This window comes from Diprion similis, chromosome 8, assembly GCF_021155765.1.
Source record: "Diprion similis isolate iyDipSimi1 chromosome 8, iyDipSimi1.1, whole genome shotgun sequence".
Classification (NCBI taxonomy): Eukaryota; Metazoa; Arthropoda; class Insecta; order Hymenoptera; family Diprionidae; genus Diprion; species Diprion similis.
Genome location: NC_060112.1, coordinates 1177642 through 1196881, shown reverse-complemented (window position 1 = coordinate 1196881; position 19240 = coordinate 1177642). Strand labels below are relative to the sequence as shown.

The following is a 19240-nucleotide window of genomic DNA, read 5'->3' as shown; positions in this document are numbered from 1 at the left end:
CGATATAAGACATCGGACATCGGACTTACGGTCTGTGGAATGTCGATATTCGAGGCGATGCGAGGAGAGCCTCGAAATTATCAAGGCTCGACCACTCGAACCGCGGTAGAGGTTCGATAATTCGCAGATGGTTGTTCGATGCAGTTCGATGTTCATTTAGTTCGTTACCATTCATCGCTACGACATTAGTATAGAGTCGGAGGTGTTTGTGATACGATGCGCTAAATAAACTGTCAAAAGCTGTGAGATACTGTGGCAATGATTCGTCTGAAAAATCGAGCTTCCAATACGTATTAGGACATTTGAATTGAAGGTGTTGCCGCTGATACAGAGTGGTACATCCGAATCGGAGTAAAATACCCGGAACCATTTATTATTATGTGATCAAATATATCAGATATTGTTATACGCGAAGATGTGGAACTTGAGCTGTGAGGTTTTCGCTTCTCTGTGCATTGTAGCTGTGATCTTGTCGCAGTTTGTTACAGGTAAAAAATTATATTCCAATGTTGTCAACAATCGTATGCAGCAGATACTGTCGCTCTTGCTTGTAGGCATAGAGCTTGACATCGTCGCAACTGTAACGCACAAATTGACATTAACTAAAGATAGCTGCGACTGACCCCACCGACGCGATAATTTACATCCGTTGACGCGATCATATATATCTTTCGTTTGACAAAGCTGACAGTAACGCGTGTAGTAACATCTAACACGATTGAGAAGAGAATCGCGAATTCAAGCTTTTCAAATTCTACTCTGAAAAGTTGAGTTCCTCTTGCAGTAATGTCTTTTCGAACTTCCGACATTACTTGTTATGTCTATAAATATCGAGGCATTTCTTGTGTTTTCTTCATCTCTCCCTAGTTCACTCTCTATACTTTGTACATCAAGAAAGTACGATAGTTAGCGTTAATATAATAATGCACATGAAATTTATCTACAAATCTTCCTCAAAGATTAGATAATTTTCTCTTTTGTTTCTTTTCATTTCTTTCTTGCCAACATCGCAAAAACCGATTGGGAAATAATCAAATACGCTTGGTCACCATTCCATTGCTCATTAGGTCTATCATCGCTTTACCAACAGAAATATAAGCCTGTTGCCCTGCCAACAATATATGCAGTATATGTAGATATACATATATATGTTCAAGTACTATATATTATCTTAAATAAATAATCCAATGACAAGGGTCAGGCCAGGGGCATGAAGTAAGGAAAGCAACAAAAATCAACTACTTGATTCCATTGAATTCATGCCACACTAGTTGCTACTAATTTGAATCACTATTTCATTCCTGGATTATATCCAGACGCATTATCTTGGTCCATTTGGTTGATGAAACTAATTTATCTCAATTAAGTTATTTAGCCAATCAAAAGCCGTGCCGTACGCAAGGATAGGTCACACCGGTGATGTCAATCTATGCACATCAACATCTGGTTGATGTAACTGAACGTAGCACAACGCGTTCCAAGTAACCTCATGAATCTTGACCCCTCGACAAACAGAAAATGAATACTAGTTGCCTACTTTACTTTAAATCTTCTACGCTTTTTGTTGAAGTAGGTTTTTAGTTTCGACAGTTTGAAACACAAAATTGGAACAAAAATGATCGACCGTATGTTTGCGTTCGTTTGAAACACTGTAAAATAAACAAGGAAATATTATTACGTTTGAATCTTGAATTTTCAGAGGCCAAAAAAACGTGTTCAATAATTTCGTTATTGCCAGACGATGGATGCAGCAAAAATGAGACTTGCAAGCAAATGAATAATCAAATGGGCGAATGTATATGTCTCCCAAATTACCAAAGACTAAATGACAAATGTGTCTTAATTCCAACAACAACAGAGTCTGTGATTGACTCTAGTACCATGAAAGAGGAAACTGGAGACAGTTCAGGGGGTGAGTTTTTATTAATTCTCAGGCTCGTTGTGAAGTACAATCGTCAATATAGTTGTTTTGATAGCATTCTCTAATCCGACGTTGTAATATTTTCAGGAGGAGTAACAGCAGGTCTTCTGATACCGCTATTCCTGATCTTGTTAGGAGCACTTGTCTTTTTAAGTGCAAGAAGATACAAATGGGTTCAGCGGTTGAGACAGTACCGGCAAAACCGTTACGGCAATGTTTTAGTTACTAGGGATGAAGATGATGATGATCCTCCCATTGTTTAGAATAATAAATTTTAAGCTCATTAGACTAAAGCGAGAGAATGATTCACTTCAAACTTTACACCACCGAGAAATTTTCACCTTTGCTATACAAACATGAATAATAATAATGATGATGATGACTAAGACGTCAATGATCATGACAATGGTGGTAGTGGTGATAACACTAACGATAATACCAACAACAGAACAGTAACTATCGTATCGTTAATTTAATTTATATATTTCATTTTGGTTAATCTGAGATCTAGATTTTCTTCTAAATCAGATTTTGACATAATATATCATTGCCCAGAATGAAAAAGAGTCAATGGACATATTATGTAAATATTTCACTGTAAATTTCAAAACTGGTAATTTACAAAACATTTCTTCAAACAAGTGATAGAAAAAAATGACGTTAACTTCATTACCAATTACCAACGTAAATTCATTTATTATTATTATTATTATATTTATCTGTTGCTTTGAGTTTCGAGGTATTGCAATACAGATAAGTTGAGATGAGGTGAGGTGAGGTTTCATTCTCCTGGTTTCTTTTTACATTTTATGTCTTTTTTTGCTTTCATTGATATTAGGTAAGTTGGTCAGTAACCATATTACAATATTATAAAGTTATTATAGTAACAACCATACTTTAAAGTGAATCCCAATGAATGGTAAAAATATCCTTGAGTGGCTTCTAAATTTCAAACTAATAGACACTGAATAGTATAGGTAACAGCAACGAAATTGTATATTTTTTATTTCATGTAAGAGTCGACTATTCGTGTCATTTGTACGTCAAAATGATGTACACGCAATATAGCACTATAAACATTCTTTGTTCTTCCATGCAATTTAAGTGATAGCAAAATAGAATCCGACTACAAGCATAATATTGGAAAGAATGATTGGATTGTTGTAAACTTCAAATTAGTTAAGCTTCGAGTAGAATAAAGCAAAGTCAGAGTAACTGAATAATTAGAACTGGGGCCAAAGCCTGTTAAGCGTCTTGTCTGAGATATAAAAGCATAACGTATAATTTCGTAAGAGATCATAACAGATGAAACGTCCTTTGTCCAATTTCATGCTCCTTCAAATTAACTAGTATTCTTGACTTTGTTACAAAGAATTCCAAAATTCCTGGTACACAATCGCGATATATACGTAGGTCAAGTAATCTTGAAAGCAAAACAGCGTGACTAAGATGTTTTTCTCATACTATCTTTTGGACAATCTGTAGACTTATCAATGATCAATGAATTAGTAAGATAAGATTTTTATGAAAAGTTGTAGCAGGATTTTTGGACGATCTCAGAATAATACAAATGAAATAAGTGTAGAAAAGTTTTTTTTTAACATAAAAAGACTTGTATGATAATACCTATAATGAAGAACTGTAAATATTTCTTGCTAATCAAACGCACTCTTGCCAATTAGCTCAAGCATAATATATCGGTAATTACCGACCGATAATAAGCATTTAATATATTCACGGGTTATGGTTTCAAAATATGTAATAAAGTATACAACTTTCACTTGGTCAAAGTCTCAAGGAATCCCCCGGATGTCATAAAAAAAAAGATGGTTCAAGGACTTTGCTATACGATCATAAGACCGATGATGTAATGTTATCGATTTATGTAAGACATATTTAATTTTAGATACCTAATTCTTAATACTTTTGCATGATCATATGCGTATGTAGAAGCGCTTGTTGTGGTCAACTTGATAATTCTGTAAAAGTACGCACAAATTAAGAATTAATTGACACTTGAATACGTATTATTTTTAAACGGGAATTAAATGAGTATTTTCCCCTCTTGTTTATCAATCTTCAATCGACCATACAGTCTGAAATACACCGTTACATGTAAGAGAAACTTTTGCCTTTTACGAAATTACCTTTACTTATTCAAACTGGTTTTAGCGCAAGCCCAGAGCCACCCGAAAGTCGTGGCCATAGTTTCGAAACATCTCCACATAAAGTATTCAAATATAGCGCTGTGTTAAAAGTTTTCATATACAGTAGCTGAATTTATGGTTTGATCAATTGCTTCACTTACATTTAACTGCTCGATTACTTTGGAAGATGAGAGAAAAAGAAGTTAGAATAACAGGAAGTGTAAGCTTTTCAAATCATAAATATTAGAATGTTGATCACGCAAAAATATTGTAAATGCATCAGGATACCTAATTTTTTGAATATAAGGTGTGATTGAGTTGTAAATATTTTGAAAGAAATATATTTTCAAACGAAATAAATAAACGTATGCAAAATATGATGAGGCACAATTATACAACTTCTCTGATTAATTTCACTTAAAATCTTCAGAGACCTGTCTGAAATTCCGGAAAAGGATAAATTAAGTCTTATAAAAGATAAAACCTGTCTTACAAAGGTATTGAAAGCCTGAAGTTAAATCCAGGAATAGCAGAGGGCGACGACGGTAGTATGTATGCGTGTGTGTATGTAAACGGAATGATGGGTATAAAACGTGGTTTTATGGAAAAATGGCACATTTATTATATTATTAGTGATAATAATATTACTAGTAATTAAACATTTTTCTCAAATATTTTTTTTTTATACGCGTAGATCATACAACATTCGCTTCTTCCATGAACAGCATACTTTTGCCTGTTCACGCATACATTTCACTACCTAGAACTATTGACAAAATCTAGCTTAAACTGACTTAAAAACTATTATAGTTATATATTACATGATTTTTTTCTTTGAATATTTCTTTTTTTTTTCAATGTTTTTGTTTTTAAAAAAGTTCTTCACCTGCAGCAGCTCACGCACGCATTTTTTAGCAGCTTAAATTTTATGTCACAATGTACAATTTAACTTATTATATTCAGTAATTGTAGAGCAGAATTCATGCCTTCCCACTCTTTCTCCACAGTTCGAAATTCCTGTCCGTTCAAACAATTGTCATTTTTTTTTTCATTGGAAATTTATTTTAAGAAAATTTCTCCGCGACAATTTGCGAACAGAGAGAAATTTTGCGTGGAGAAAGGAACTTGCATATACCAGCGTGGGATTTGTTATTTCTATTTATTTTTTTTATTTTATTTTTTTAACTTCCTTAATACGATACTGTATAGACATAACGTTATTTTGTAATGATTAAATTCAGATTTCAGTGCGTCGTTTTTTTTTTCCTTTTTTTTCTTTTTAAAACTCACTTTGATAACATAATAATGCAGCTTGAAATATGATCTTTCAAGTACAATAATATATAATAATATTGCAAAAAAAAATATATCATCGACATGAAATAATGAAATAAAGAAAAGACAAAAAAAATATACATACATACTAGGGCTGCGCGGGTATCAGAATTCGTCGGGACGTCGGGTCGGGTTCCCGAGTTTTTCGGGATCTCCGAAAATCATGAGATGCCCGAAAACATCGGGAGTCATGAAAATGTCGGGATACTCGAAAATATCAGTTTTTTCAAAATTTTCGGGATTCACGGATCTCCCAATGAAAGATGATATACTCTTAACTGAAAATATTGACGGCATTTAGATGTACTATTTACTATTATTATTTAGTATTTAGTATTTGTTCAATACTATTAATATTAGGTGAATTGGATTATTACCCACGTTTCTCAAGGATTTCGGGTTTCGCGAAGGTTTCGGGTTTCCCGACTATTCCGGGATCATCGAAAAACCTGTCCCCAACCCGAACTTATTAATCCGAGATTTCGGGAACCCGCACAGCCCTAATACATACCTATATGTGTGTATATATACATACATACATATATGTATATATATTTATGTATCTTACCTATCGGTAATTCGTAGTAAAAGAAGAAACTTAAATAATAACAAACATGGAATATATTTCTAATGCTAAAAATTTGCTATATACGTATAGTATGTGTATGAAATATTGTAATTTATATTATAATACTCAAAAGTGCCAAATGTTTGGGACGTGTGCGTATAATGTTGTTGTAAAGCAAAGTCAACAAATAAAACACTTCTGTCCTATATTTCGTCTCACACAGATAGAATGAACCCATCAGTAAATAAATTAACTCTGGATGGAAAATTAGCAGTTCAATGCAATCATTACGAAAAGTTGTCATTTCTTTTCGAGATTATCAACCGCTTGAAGCATTTATTCACTGGCCTGTTCTCTCTACGAACCGATTGAATAATAATAAAAAAAAGCGTATACATAAACTCCAACCTAGCAAATTTTTTCCTATCTCGTTATAAATTAGCCACGAACGTAGGAAAAAGTACTGCATAAAATTTGAATCCTGTATACACATACTGACGAAGAATAATAATAATAATAATAATAATAATAATAATAATAATAATAATAGTAATAATAATGTTTGAACAATTCTTTCACTGGAACAGAATATACCATATCGTCTGTTTGCTAGCGCGCCGGTGCAAGTTGACAAAGCAAATTTAAGTAGGCGGGCAGAACTCTTTCCTATGTACAAACGCTCCTTAACTAGGAGCAATGAAATATGAGTGTGTACGCAAAGGTATAATATTTATTGTCCTTAATCTTAAGGGAATGCGTTCGCTAGTAAGCACTTAAAGCACATGTTTGGCGTCAGAATTTTTTTGTTTTTTTTTCCATGTAATTTAAAAACTCCTCCTTGTTCATTCCGGTTTTGCAAAAATACCAGAAAATTCGCAGACAAAACAATGATTCCGTTAGAGTTTGATAATTTTAAACATGCTCTACTAATATATGATAAAATTTATCAACGGGCAGTTGTTTTAGTTCTGACTGGTTTTTATCACACTCCTCTTGCTATCTCTCTATAGCTGGGGGCCACATTCTGATCATTGATAAATGTGAAAATAAGATGAAAGTAATGTAAGTGAAATAATTAGGAAACGTCACTGGGATTACTTATTTTTTCAAATAAAAGTTTGTTGCCGTATACATATGCACGTAGTACACGTGCAATAACACGGCGGATAGACAGGTAAAAAAAATTTCATATTGATAAATTAATACCGTTCGTCAATCTTTGAAATCACATCAGGCATTCCGTCTTAAATGCTTAGACGATGAAAGAAATAAAAACACACGAGCAAACGCATTGTCTCTGGTGCGCTTATATTGAAAGAATTTTTTCGACAGAAAATTGTCTTAAAAAGCTTGCTTAGTTGACCTGAACGAAAGTTGATAAAATGAGTCATTGGTCACTCGGTAGTAAAGTATATGAATAAGATTATTGAAGAAACCTTTGTGGAATTGTGCTCTTCACTGCGTGGACAGCTCGACTTCACAAAATAAATGGTAAATTCAAAAATAAAATACAATTTCAATTGACGTGGCGTACTGGAAAGTACGGGCAGAGATAAGTTAATTAGTCAGATATTAAATTCAAGGCAAAGAGAATATCACGCCTAATTTGATGTCGTTCTACATCCCGTGGTATCACAATGACGATGCGCTTGTATCAAGTTTTTCCATCACTATCGTTACATTGTTTTACAGTCGGATGCCTGATGTATCTAGTATGACAGTATTCATGACACTATTCACATGACATTACCTTGCAAGGTAAAGGAAAAGTTTAGTATACAACACAAATGTTCTCAACGTACCGTTGTCTATGTCGATTGTATCAATATAACAACACAATGACTGCATAGTGCGTTGCGAAACATTGAGAAAATGTAACCAATTTATCACGTTTAATCGCCGTTCTATTTATTATCGGAAATTTCAACTAATTCGTCTCTTCACAAAATACTTATGCGTTTTACCTTAAGATCCTATAACGCGTATAGAAATAAAAGTACACGTCAAAAAAATGATTAAAAGAATAAGCATTAAAACCAGTAAATAAGGATAAAAATCCGACAAGATTATTGATATAGTTACTATTTGAATTTTGATTAAACTATTTCAGAGCCGGCGCGACGAAGAGAGGTGAGAAACAGTGAAACATGCTTCAGGTGCGTACTAGGACATGATCCGCTTAAACAGCTCACACACATCAGGTGTGGATATTCTACACACGCTATAGATAAAGTCAGGTTTCCTTCTAAATACCTAATCTTGTGTATAGTCTTTGAGCAACGCATTTTTCATTTCACATACACACACACTTATATACCCGCGAGCCTATTTGTGCTTACACGGGTAGTCACGTCACACGCGTTGCGTCGCTTATGCTCTGCCGATGCAGATCATTATTTATTATATTTTGCATTATTCATAGCAAACAGAAATGAATTTCAGAAATCTGCATATTGCTAAAACATTCTATAATTAAGACGTGATAATTTATTTATTATTATAAATAAAAAACTTTGAAACTTGTCAGTTTTTTTTTTTTTTTTTCTATATAATTTCGAACTTTTTATTTCTCCTTATTCACATACCAAAAGAAAATTGAAAAAAAGGGCACTGGCAATTGATTGTAAATGAAAATAGAAATTATGAATCACAGTCATCTTTTTTGTTTTATATTTCTTTTCTTCATAAAACGCTATCGAAATATCTCTACGAAATGCGTAAGTATATGGAAATGAACGTGTGTATGTGGAGAATTTAAATTAAAAAAAACATACACTACTGCTGTTAATGCTTGCGAACATGACTTTGGTTACTTTGCCCGCTGTACGACGATTAGAAATATGAGAAATAAGTACTACCAAGAAGTGTGCATTGGTTTCGAAATTCGCTACGTAAAGAGCTGAACGATTGGCATATGATCAAAAACAATTTGACGTGCGTCTTATTATGATGCAATTCAATAATCATTTATTCAACGCGACGTTTGTTTAGTGACCGACAATTCCCTTTACGATTCCACGACATATGCATGATATTAATAATTCTTCAAAAAGTTAAATGTGAATAGTAAAAACATGGTTTTCTCTGTCTGTCTTAAAATCTGATAACATACAATAAGGATGGCGTCATTGTAAGTTACCGAAATATCAAATCCGTATTTCGGGCAGTGCATTCAAATTTAAATTCCAATGATTTTTCGTTGTTGTTTTCATGAATAAATATTACTTATTTATATAATAAAAATATAATTTTTTAAAAATATCATCCAAGTCAATATGTCTTGATTTTCTTTCCAAGTCAAAACTTTAATAACGTCATATCGAATAAAAAATCTGTTGTCACTTCTACCGTCAGCTATTATGTATTTAGTATTCAGATTAGAAACTTGCCAACTACTTTTTTGAGAAAATGCAGGACTATTTGGATAGTTACAGATACAAAGAAAGCTTAAACTTATCTATCAAAATATGCCTGGTTAGATGAAAGCAACACAATGATATTCACTCTTTGCTCTACGATACGGCAAGAATAAAAAGGAATAGAAGTATTTGTAATTTGTATTCGTAGGGTTGAACATTCTGGGGTATTGTACAAATTTATACAATCGAATTTCCCTATTATCTAGTTCAAGAATGAAAACTGTAACGAGCAATATTTTATTATGGTACACGACGATTCGTTGCTAGGCGACAAAATTGAAAATAGAAAACTGTCGGATTACTCCCTGTGAGCGAAATTTCAAAGGATGCATCTAAGGGATCTCAATTACTTTTCGGGACACTGTATTTTTCGCAAAGTAAGTGTAATCCCGTACTCCATTGCCGTACATGCGGCTATTTTTTTTTGCTGCCAAAGTAAGTACCTGAAAGCGACGGCACTCGATAAATTACGAGTATGCGTGACAGCCCGGCCATGAATTTTAGTAAATAAAAATGTAAGTTGTGTTCGTGTGATCGTAAATTCGTGTATACCAGTGTGTGTAACTTTTATATACATGTAATTGATCGGTGTACGGGATAGCTGAGAAGTAAAATAATTACGGCTATACGGTAGGATAATTAGAATCCATTCACGAGACTGCAACAAGACGGCCCAGTGATGGAAAAACTTATAGCAAACGCATCGCCTTAACACAGGGCGACGCCATGGTCCAGCCGCTGCTACTGCGGTTGAGACTGGTTGTGTTGAAGGGAAGGTGGTGGCCCCTGGAACATAGACATCGTTTGCCGATTAATATCGATAAAAAGAAAGACAGAGATATTTCAAGTCAAATATTATATGGAACAAAGAAAACTTACAGGCATCGCGGGGAACGGCGGCTGCGAGTGCGAGTGCGGATGGGGATGAGGATGTGCTATGTGGGTAGCTAAATGTCCAGGTAATTTAGAACCGTCTTCAGCTTTTTCTTCTTCTCTTCTTTTCAAACACGCTGCTTTTGGATTTAGATTTCGTTCTGGAAAGAAGAATTGAGCATCATTTTTCAATTACTGCCACAGTCATTTCACATTTTTATCAACCATGCATAACAATAGGTTGACAGACGTAAGATAAATACCTCTGACTTGTTGTTCCAAGGTCATAATAACTTCGACAGCCATATTAAGAATGCCAAGTTTAGTTTGTGGTTTGTCGGTCTTCAGGTGCGTCATACACATTCTGCCGAGCTCCTTCAAAGCTTCATTAATATCCCTAATACGTATCCTGGATAGAAAAAAAAAACAACGAATGTCGCATAGTACAATATGATTGCTTATACCGTTGTTTAAGCGAAGAACAGGGAATATCCATTATTATCCATCCATACCCAGTTGATTACTACACAAGCGTGTAGTTAAATTAAAAATTGAGTACACAATTGAGCATGTCGAAAGCATGAGAGTGATCCGTGTTATTACCAATGACAGAATACATTGTTAAGACTGTATGAACGTGTATCTTGTTCAATGAGTTTGAGCTCCCTTTCACCACTTGCTAAAAGACGCCAGATCCAGTTGAAAACGATTAGTAATTTATACAAAAATAAAAAAGAATCCAAAAAAAACATACTATACAAAGACTACGGGCCAGTTGATTAAAATGTTACGGTTCGTTGCATACATTACATCCATATAGACACAACATGTAACATTGAATTGCATATTTTCGCTTATGTAAAATTTTTAGAAACCATTAGTACGCAGCATCTTGCTTTTTTTTTATTCTTCAACTTAGGGTCTTACCTTTCCCTAGCATTATTGGCCTGCCTCCGCTCCTTTTCCCTCTGAGCCTTCATGTCAGGATCATCATCCTCGTCTTCGGCGCTCGAACAACAGTTGCGCAATAACAATACTCGATTAATCACCAGATTTGACAATCTTAACAATTACAAGTAAAAAGAATTGAGCTGGACTATTGAACGTTAATAAGACGTATTTAGTGAGAGATACGAACACCGTCTAAAAAAAAACTGAATAATTCAAAAATCGGATGAATTTTCAGGTAACCAGTTCTATTTGTACATAAAGATTCTTTCGTAACTGTGAGATGTATTTTTACCGTCGTTCAGTGATGTTGTTCGAGCGATAGAGTCTGTTAGTTTTTTCATTTGATATTTATAAATTAATGATTTGTTGATTCATGACATTTATGTGATTCTTGTTTTCATTGACGAAAAATGTTTCAAAACTTGCATTAATGAACACACGCACTTAGGTCCATATTGGATTTTCTTAGGAGCTGAGGTGATTTCTTTTTATTTCATTTTTATTGAGGTTTTTTTTAAAACTGGCTCAGGGATAGGCCAATCCTAAACGGAAAAACTAATTTTTCTTCAACTTTATCTGAAAGGCCCATACTCTTTGTACGTTTGATGATTTTGTTGTTTCTTTCTCTTCGTCTCTCTCTCTCTCTCTCTCTCTCTCTCTCTCTCTCTCTCTCTCTCTCTTCCTTTTTCTCTCTCATTTTCTCTCCCAACTTTTTCTTTGGTCGTTTGGCAATCAAGACTTTCCGAATAAGTTCGTTTTAAACAAGGGTACGATTGTCTGGTTATATTTCAGAGAAAGATGATTCTTGTCTATCACATAAAATAGACAGGAATAAATAAAAACGTGTATAAAAACCGAGGTAAGAAAACGAGAGACTAATTAGTAAGGATTAAATAGAATACTCGTACGTGGTAAAGAGATGAGTTTACAAATCACATCTTAATCTGAAATAAAACAAGATTTTAGTGTAAAGGGGGAATGAGAAATTTTATCCTAGAATATAATAAATCTGTCGCACTTGAAACAACAAAAGAAAATATGAAAAAAAAACCAATGTGTACAAATATTACAAAAAAAAAAACAGGTTTCTATAACATAACATGCCTGGTAGCTAAATTGCGTAGCGAAACTGATTCCAACCAGCTTATGAGAAATTCTAAAACATGTCTCATTTTTGTTTGCAGCTGGAAACATTTTTATTTCCGTTTACATAAAGACGGGCCTTACAGTAGTGAGAAGGATTGACAGACAGGTAATAGGAATACTATAATATACTTGCTGCCTGAAATTGAGTAGCAGTAGTATAGAATAGTTAATGAATTCTAAAATTTAATATATATTCCAATTACGGTTGCCTTTATTTGGAAAAGGCTAATCAGTGAGAAAATCAGGTAAACTGAGGGTTTATAGATGCTCGATAGGACATGTTCACCTCTAATTGGCCGTAAACTTAAATAAAGGAACTGACTACAAAAACGTACAGATTAGATTTTGCTGAAGTGAAAATACGAGACAAGTAGTACTATATTGAGTCCAATAACATTGTAGTATATATTTGCGATTCGATTACTGTTATCGCATGAAATGTAGAGGTTATCGAAACTGAAGATTGATAAAATCTTGACGTGATCATTGTCATACGACAAAAGGCAGGCAAAAAGATTTTAGAGGAAATGTTACAAGGATTTGGACCAAAATGCTAATAGTGCGTACTGCGTGTGCTCACTAACCTTTCACGAACGTTGTTAGCCTGTCGTCTTTCTTTTTCACGCACCGCTTTAGTGCCCGGGTCGTCGCAGTCTTCCTCAGCGCTCGAACAACGGTTGTTTAAAGACACAGCAAGTTAGTTTATATCGTCACACTTTTTTTTACAATTTTAAGGTCAAACAATGATAAAAATCAATGACAATAGCTTTCTCTCTTCCACATCAAGAGTATACTTGGCATTATTTGTCAATCTATCCGACAATCTATTCGTGAATGTCTAAAACATGCTACCGAATGGTAGTACCTTATATTGATTGATCGAAAATGAGGTATGAATTGGGCTAACATATCATCTTAAACGTGACGGGCAGTGGTAAGTCTTAGTAATCATTGAACGAGGAGTTGATGTATCAGCCGCACCACCTGCTATTAAGCAATCCAAAGTTTCTATCGAATTTCTAACTGTTAAGCATATAATCATTTTCCGACCATTCAAAAACATACCCGTTAAGTTCGACTGAAGGAGCAAATAATTTCGATACATGAAATATAACTAAAAAAAAAAAAAAATAATAAAAATAAAGATAAAACATGATGAGAGACATGAGTCTGGTAGTTTTTGTTCTTTTGCTTTCTCTTTTACTGTTGCGTGTAATTAGGAAAACACTTACTATCTGCGCGATCTCTTGGTGCCTTTCCCTTGTGACGTCGAATTGACGGTAGACGCTCCTATGACTCCAGCTCCAGTGACCAAGTCGCTGCTCGAAGGTTTCGTTTCGCCACCACTACTGTCTGGCGGATCTTTCCTCTTTTCTAAAGATATATATTCTACTAATTATTGATACTGCCTTAAATGAGTGGAGTATAGAGTGTTTCAAGAATATTTCGAGGGAATAAATTAAATGAGATAATATTAAAAGAAGTAAGTAGGAACACACGCGGAAAAATACGTGATAACCACTATTAGTAGAATGCAGTTCGTTTTAATGAACAAGACCGCACTTAGCAATTAAAAGCAGGAAGTGACCGAGTATAATCCTAATTTAGACATTCGCCATATGCGTCACAGGCCTAGAGGCAGATAATGGATGATAGCTCACAGAACGTATACGAGTATCTAGTCATTTGTAATAGTTGTCGTGTATATATCTGATGCAACGCACAATGGTCAGACTCTCTCTAAGGTACCCATATAAGAATCCCGCCGCTATTTACAATAAGGTGATTCAAGTTTAGATATACGGAAAATTCAAACAGACAAGTTGCAAGCCAGTCTGCCTCTCTAACCGCAAGACATGTGTTATTGTTTAAGAAGATTCTTGCTATACCGGACAGGATTTTTGTATCTTTCATCGCAAATAATTGAAAATATTTTCGTGTAATAATGGATATTAACTTACTGGCATTTGAAACAGGTAACCTCTCGATTTTTATAGAACCATCTGTGTCGGGTGTTGGCGTCAGACCAGGATACGAACCCTGGGGTTGTGCCACTGTTACCGCAGGGTGAGGACTCGTCTGCGAAGCGAGATACAGAATTTTCAGAACAAAGTCCTAACTCTATTAATGACAGTCAATACCCGCATCGACGATATACTTACCAAATGGTCCAACTGTGGGGGTGAGGTATGGGAGTATAACGAGGCGTGAGGTCCTACAGGTGCGAGGTGTAAGCCGAGTTGACTTTCTGCGTGATTCCTTAGTACATTGATTGCATCGTCCAGTCTCTCCTCCATCCGTGTCCCCTGTACCAACAGAATACCACAGACCCGACTCGATTACATTTTGGTCGTCCATTAATAAGATGTTTATTATCATTTTATACAGTGCAAACTTAATTGTCTGTCTAAGGTCGATCGTCCATAGTGCGTTTTTTCCTTTCTTTCTTTGTTATGCATTTCATATTCATATTTTTATCATGTAACTGGAATTTTGGTAGAAGTGCGATAGATTTTTAGGCATCTTTAAGACTTTATTATCTATATCGTTTGTTAGTGTTCTACATGCCGCACTACTTTGAAAATAAAGTATAACAACAATCAGCTTAAATCACTCAAATTATCCAAATTAAGAAACTGTTATCGATAAAATCCTGTCTCAATCTATTGAAATGTGTAACAAGAAAGATAAAGGAGAATACGAGTGTGGACAATCCGATAAAAAAGTGTTAGTCAATCAAGACAAACCGAATACCTGATGTGAGAAAATGAGAACCATTTTGCAAAATGAAAAACCAAATGCGTGGTCACGTGATTCTTGTGTTAATTCAATACATAATGGGCAAGTAAATAAAAAACGGTGATCCTCACCTCGGCGTGGTCGCGCAGGAAGCCGATGGCATCATCTAGCCTCTGCTGCTCTGGTGCCGGCTTCACACACAACACCAACGCAACAACAAAACCAAAACAACCAAGTCAACACAACGTTCACAACAAACAAGGGTAAAAAGTTAAAAAGAAAAACAACACAAAAATGAATTAATTATTGGTGCACTCTCTCTTTCTCTTTCTCTTTCTCTTTCTCTTTCTCTTTCTCGTTTTCGTTTTCTTCCTCAACGTGTGTTTCTCATGCTTTGTGCATCCCCAAAGCTATTTCCATTGAAATAATGAAATTAAAACAGTCTTCAGTTTGTTAGAATAACTTCGAGTCTACGTTATATGCGTTTTAATGAAAACAATTAATCTCTCAACAATGTTTAGATCGAAATCCCTCAAGGGAAATCATTTATGAAGTTATGCTTTTAGTATTCAGCAACTATTCCACGGGGTTCTTTGTTTCTTTTCAAATTTGTACATAAACCGCAAATCCTTAGTTCGTCTTTAGTTGCATAAAAATACTGACGTTGCCTATTGGTTTTTATTACACGTATACGTGACGTATTATCAGAAGTTAGTTGCATCTCAGTTTCAATTAACCTAAACAAAAACTGTTTGAGGCTAGTCGTTGGAAAGATTTGAATAGTTGCTGAGGACAAATAATGAATCAAAGCAACTTTTGCTAGGTAAATATGCAGTAAAACAGGCTATTATCCAGTTTATGTTGATGTAAAATACATGATGAGTGAAGGGAGGGGGAAGAGGGATAAAGCAAGAAAAGAAAGGAGAGGTACATCAGAGAAGGACGGGTGGGTAAAAGACAATAGTGTCTTCGGACAGAATCACAAGTAAATAAAACTTACCATGTGAATAGTTCCGCCACGATTTGGGTCTGCCGCAAAATGTGGGGAGACAGGGGCTGCTCCTGAGGCCCAGCCTGGTGCGGAGCCTGTTAACGGTGGGGGTGAACTAACTGGCGTCGAAGGGTTACTGCTATAGCTAGATACCGATTGGTCCGTGGGGTAAATCTGAGGAAATAAAGAGAAGATCAAGAATTCGTGTAAAAGCTAGATCCCCTTTGAGAAATCGATCAATGCGTTTTACACATATGCATAAATTGTTTTGCTTGGGATAAATTTCTGTGGAAGGTCAACCATTTTACTGGGTTTAGTCCATAGCGGTTTTAAGAAGAAATGAGATGCGTGAGGGACACGTACTCTTGCACTCACAACAGAGGCAAGTGCCTTGCCAAGGGTATCTCCTGGCGTTGGCTGGTTGTTGGTTGTCACACTTGGTGCGCTCGGGGCTGGTGGCGGAGCTCCAGGGCTGTGACTGTACTGCAAGGAAGCGGGAGACGGAGCTCCCGTGCCACTTCCAGCTGCTGCAGCCGCGCTACCTCGAAACGTCGACATTGGTGGTAACGACGCAGCACTTGTAACAGCCGAACCAAGTATCGGGGCTGCCGTATCACCGTTTGGCGACATCACAGGATATGCCTTTAATTGAAAATATTTTATTCATCATTACAATGGCCATTTTCATTATTGCAAATCGCCAAGGAGTCGAAAAACAATTCTGAGTTCCTCAATGAGGATTCAAAGTTGTCTTATTAATCGCATAAGCTCTGTATTTCGATTTTTCAAATCATTCTCTGGTATTTTTACTTTGACTGTATAACAGACATCAATAACTTCTGAAGAAGGTTTCTGTGTTGGTATGAGATCTAGTAGGTATAAAAATGAGATAGTAGTAGGACGACAGCAGTGGTGGTACCACTAAGTAGTGTAATTGCGTAAATCAAACAGAGGCTGCTTGCTGCACTTGACTAGAAACATGATGTAGCAGGAGAGCCGATCTATATATAGATGCTCTGACTCATTCGGCTTATACTGCACTGCCACAGTGTCTCTCAGTCTCTCAACCCTACAGAAAGAGGGTTCAATAGAATCAATAATAATTCTTGGAGATTAATTCGCGAGCATTCCCATTCCAGACTTCTATAACGTTGCTCACATTAAATCAGAGCCTAGTATTCTGATCTGTACCTGCACTTTGCCGCAGTTACCCAGCAAACTGCGGTCGCTCATCACCACCAAACTCCTCAGTGTTATTAATTGCAATAAAATTTATCCATTCTCACCATAGGGTCATGGGGTATGTGCATGGGATAAGCTGGCTGTGCCAAATGGGATGGTGCGTAGCCACTGTACGGCGGTTGCACTCCGCCTGTGCTTCCTGTCCACGGATCGCCAGGACCCGCTCCTGCTCCGTTGCCATCTGAACGAGAATAACCATGTATTAATTGAGTTTCGTAACATTTGTGTATAAATTGGATGGATAGAGTAGCAGGTAAGTTTGAAAACTCAGTGTCCGATGGAGTAAAAAAATTGATTGTCGAGTATTCGAACCCAATGATATTTTCCAAACGAATTCGTTTTCTTCACTTGGTAAACCGCATTCAATTCATAATTTTATGGTGATAGAATTAAAAATTTTCTAAATTGGAAAGTTCTCTTTGTTCCTTCAACTGTTATCGAACCACAGAATCACTTCTATAGTATTATCTTTCTGCCTACGCAGCGATACGAAGTAAAAGAAGTTTAATAAAAATTACGAGACACATACAATTCTCTCCAGCAGGTTATTGTACTTCTTTAGAAAGAAAAGTAATATTCCCCGCACGCGGAACATTTAATATATATCGATCTCCGAAGCAGTCTTTGCCGCGAAACGGATAGACGTAAATGGTAGGTAGGTACAGTAAAAGAACAACTTCGGCCGAAGTATCGACTGTTTTTTTATTTCATATCACTTCCTCGTTTATCCTTATCTTCTACTCAGGTTACTTCACAACCAGTTTTACGAATAATTAAAAAAAAGAAAGGAATGAAACAAAGTTGGTTGTAGGATGAGATGCTCAGAACTTGAGACACAAGATTGACTAATTGTATATTATACGAATGAAAAAGGATGAAGCTATAAATAAGATGAAAAAGAATGTAAAGAGAATAATTATACACGTACCAATATAATAGTGGTCGGCGTAGAGTGCCGCAGCTTTTGGGGAGGTGTACCTTGGTGAGTCCTGACCAAATTCGTCGGAGCCATACTGAAAGCAGATGAAAAATATCCAAAATTTTAACAATCATATCGATTGATCTATGGTTACATAAAAATAAATGAATTCCTGTTATGAATTCAACTCAAGGAAGGTTCTGATCGTTGGATTTAATTATACTTCAAGAATCGATCTTCCGAAACTGATCATCAATCCTGATATCTTCGATTACAAAAAGAAAAAATAAAAGGCGCAGATATTGTAATTATGAAAATTATAGCCAAGTCGAGAAAAAATACAAGTCGTTAAGAAGTTAAAAGAGATAAAACTTTCACAATTTCAAACTATATTCGTGATGAGATCTGTGCTATGCATTACATATATTTATCCAAATTTTGGTACCATATTACGGTCTCCATAGTCCATCTGACACAGGAACATTTTTAACCTGCAGTCACATACACAGTGTACCAATCTCGAATGAATCAATTTTTATCCGCAAAACTTAAGATAAGAACGGAACGAAACAACAAAAATATAGATAAATTAACACCGATCAATAACGAACAGTATTTACACTGTAAATCGCGGTGTTAACTTCTGTTCCATGTCCGTAGACGAAGGCGTTAAATTTTCAAATAGTCACAAAGGTGTCGCCCGCATCCGACGAAGGGTAACGCCATACTGTCGCTTTAAGTGTCCGACTCTAGTTCAAGTCGCCTCTCTTAAAACTTCCAGCATTAACATTTCTCTTCCGTTCCGTTCGCAGGGTGGTTGCAGGTTAACGTCCCACGGGTCATCGAGAAGAAGGAGAGGAAGGCGCAGGTATGTTTCAATTAAATTTTTTGTGTCTTTTTCGATTTTGTTTTGAGCCAGAACAAAGTCAGTATAGCTTTCCATTTCATAGCATCACCGTCGTCGACGACTCACTAGTCAACGAATCGAT

General features: G+C 35.7%; 2 protein-coding genes across 17 annotated transcripts in view; one reads left to right on the top strand and one right to left on the bottom strand.

Moving 5' to 3' along the window:
* The first annotated feature begins 122 nt into the window (after nt 1–122).
* On the top strand, nt 123–4560 carry LOC124408472. Its single transcript, XM_046885419.1, has 3 exons — nt 123–488; nt 1700–1912; nt 2009–4560. Exons 1-3 carry the CDS (start codon nt 416–418, stop codon nt 2182–2184), a joined length of 462 nt encoding a protein of 153 aa, XP_046741375.1. The 5' UTR covers nt 123–415; the 3' UTR covers nt 2185–4560.
* Nucleotides 4561–8918: 4358 nt separating this feature from the next.
* LOC124408465 (transcription factor 12) overlaps nt 8919–19240 on the bottom strand; it is an 81299-nt gene continuing 70977 nt past the window's right edge. For 4 of the 16 annotated variants that reach the window (XM_046885395.1, XM_046885403.1, XM_046885404.1 and 1 more), the window contains 13 exons: nt 18261–18345; nt 17377–17513; nt 16454–16732; nt 16100–16264; nt 15231–15290; nt 14523–14675; nt 14322–14439; nt 13593–13749; nt 12945–13034; nt 11191–11280; nt 10527–10672; nt 10270–10424; nt 8919–10176 (listed from right to left, as the gene is read on the bottom strand). In XM_046885395.1, coding sequence (XP_046741351.1) covers nt 10132–10176; nt 10270–10424; nt 10527–10672; nt 11191–11280; nt 12945–13034; nt 13593–13749; nt 14322–14439; nt 14523–14675; nt 15231–15290; nt 16100–16264; nt 16454–16732; nt 17377–17513; nt 18261–18345 — 1680 coding nt within the window. In that variant the 3' untranslated portion in view covers nt 8919–10131. The remainder of the gene's footprint in view (nt 10177–10269; nt 10425–10526; nt 10673–11190; nt 11281–12944; nt 13035–13592; nt 13750–14321; nt 14440–14522; nt 14676–15230; nt 15291–16099; nt 16265–16453; nt 16733–17376; nt 17514–18260; nt 18346–19240) is intronic. The other 12 variants (XM_046885389.1, XM_046885394.1, XM_046885392.1 and 9 more) reach the window with 12 other exon arrangements.

Excerpts from the sequence above, each read along its gene's own strand:
- LOC124408472 (XM_046885419.1), top strand. The coding sequence starts at position 416 with ATGTGGAACTTGAGCTGTGAGGTTTTCGCTTCTCTGTGCATTGTAGCT. Across the intron at positions 489-1,699 it reads CTTGTCGCAGTTTGTTACAG|AGGCCAAAAAAACGTGTTCA; the intron begins GTAAAAAATTAT and ends TTGAATTTTCAG. Across the intron at positions 1,913-2,008 it reads AACTGGAGACAGTTCAGGGG|GAGGAGTAACAGCAGGTCTT; the intron begins GTGAGTTTTTAT and ends TAATATTTTCAG.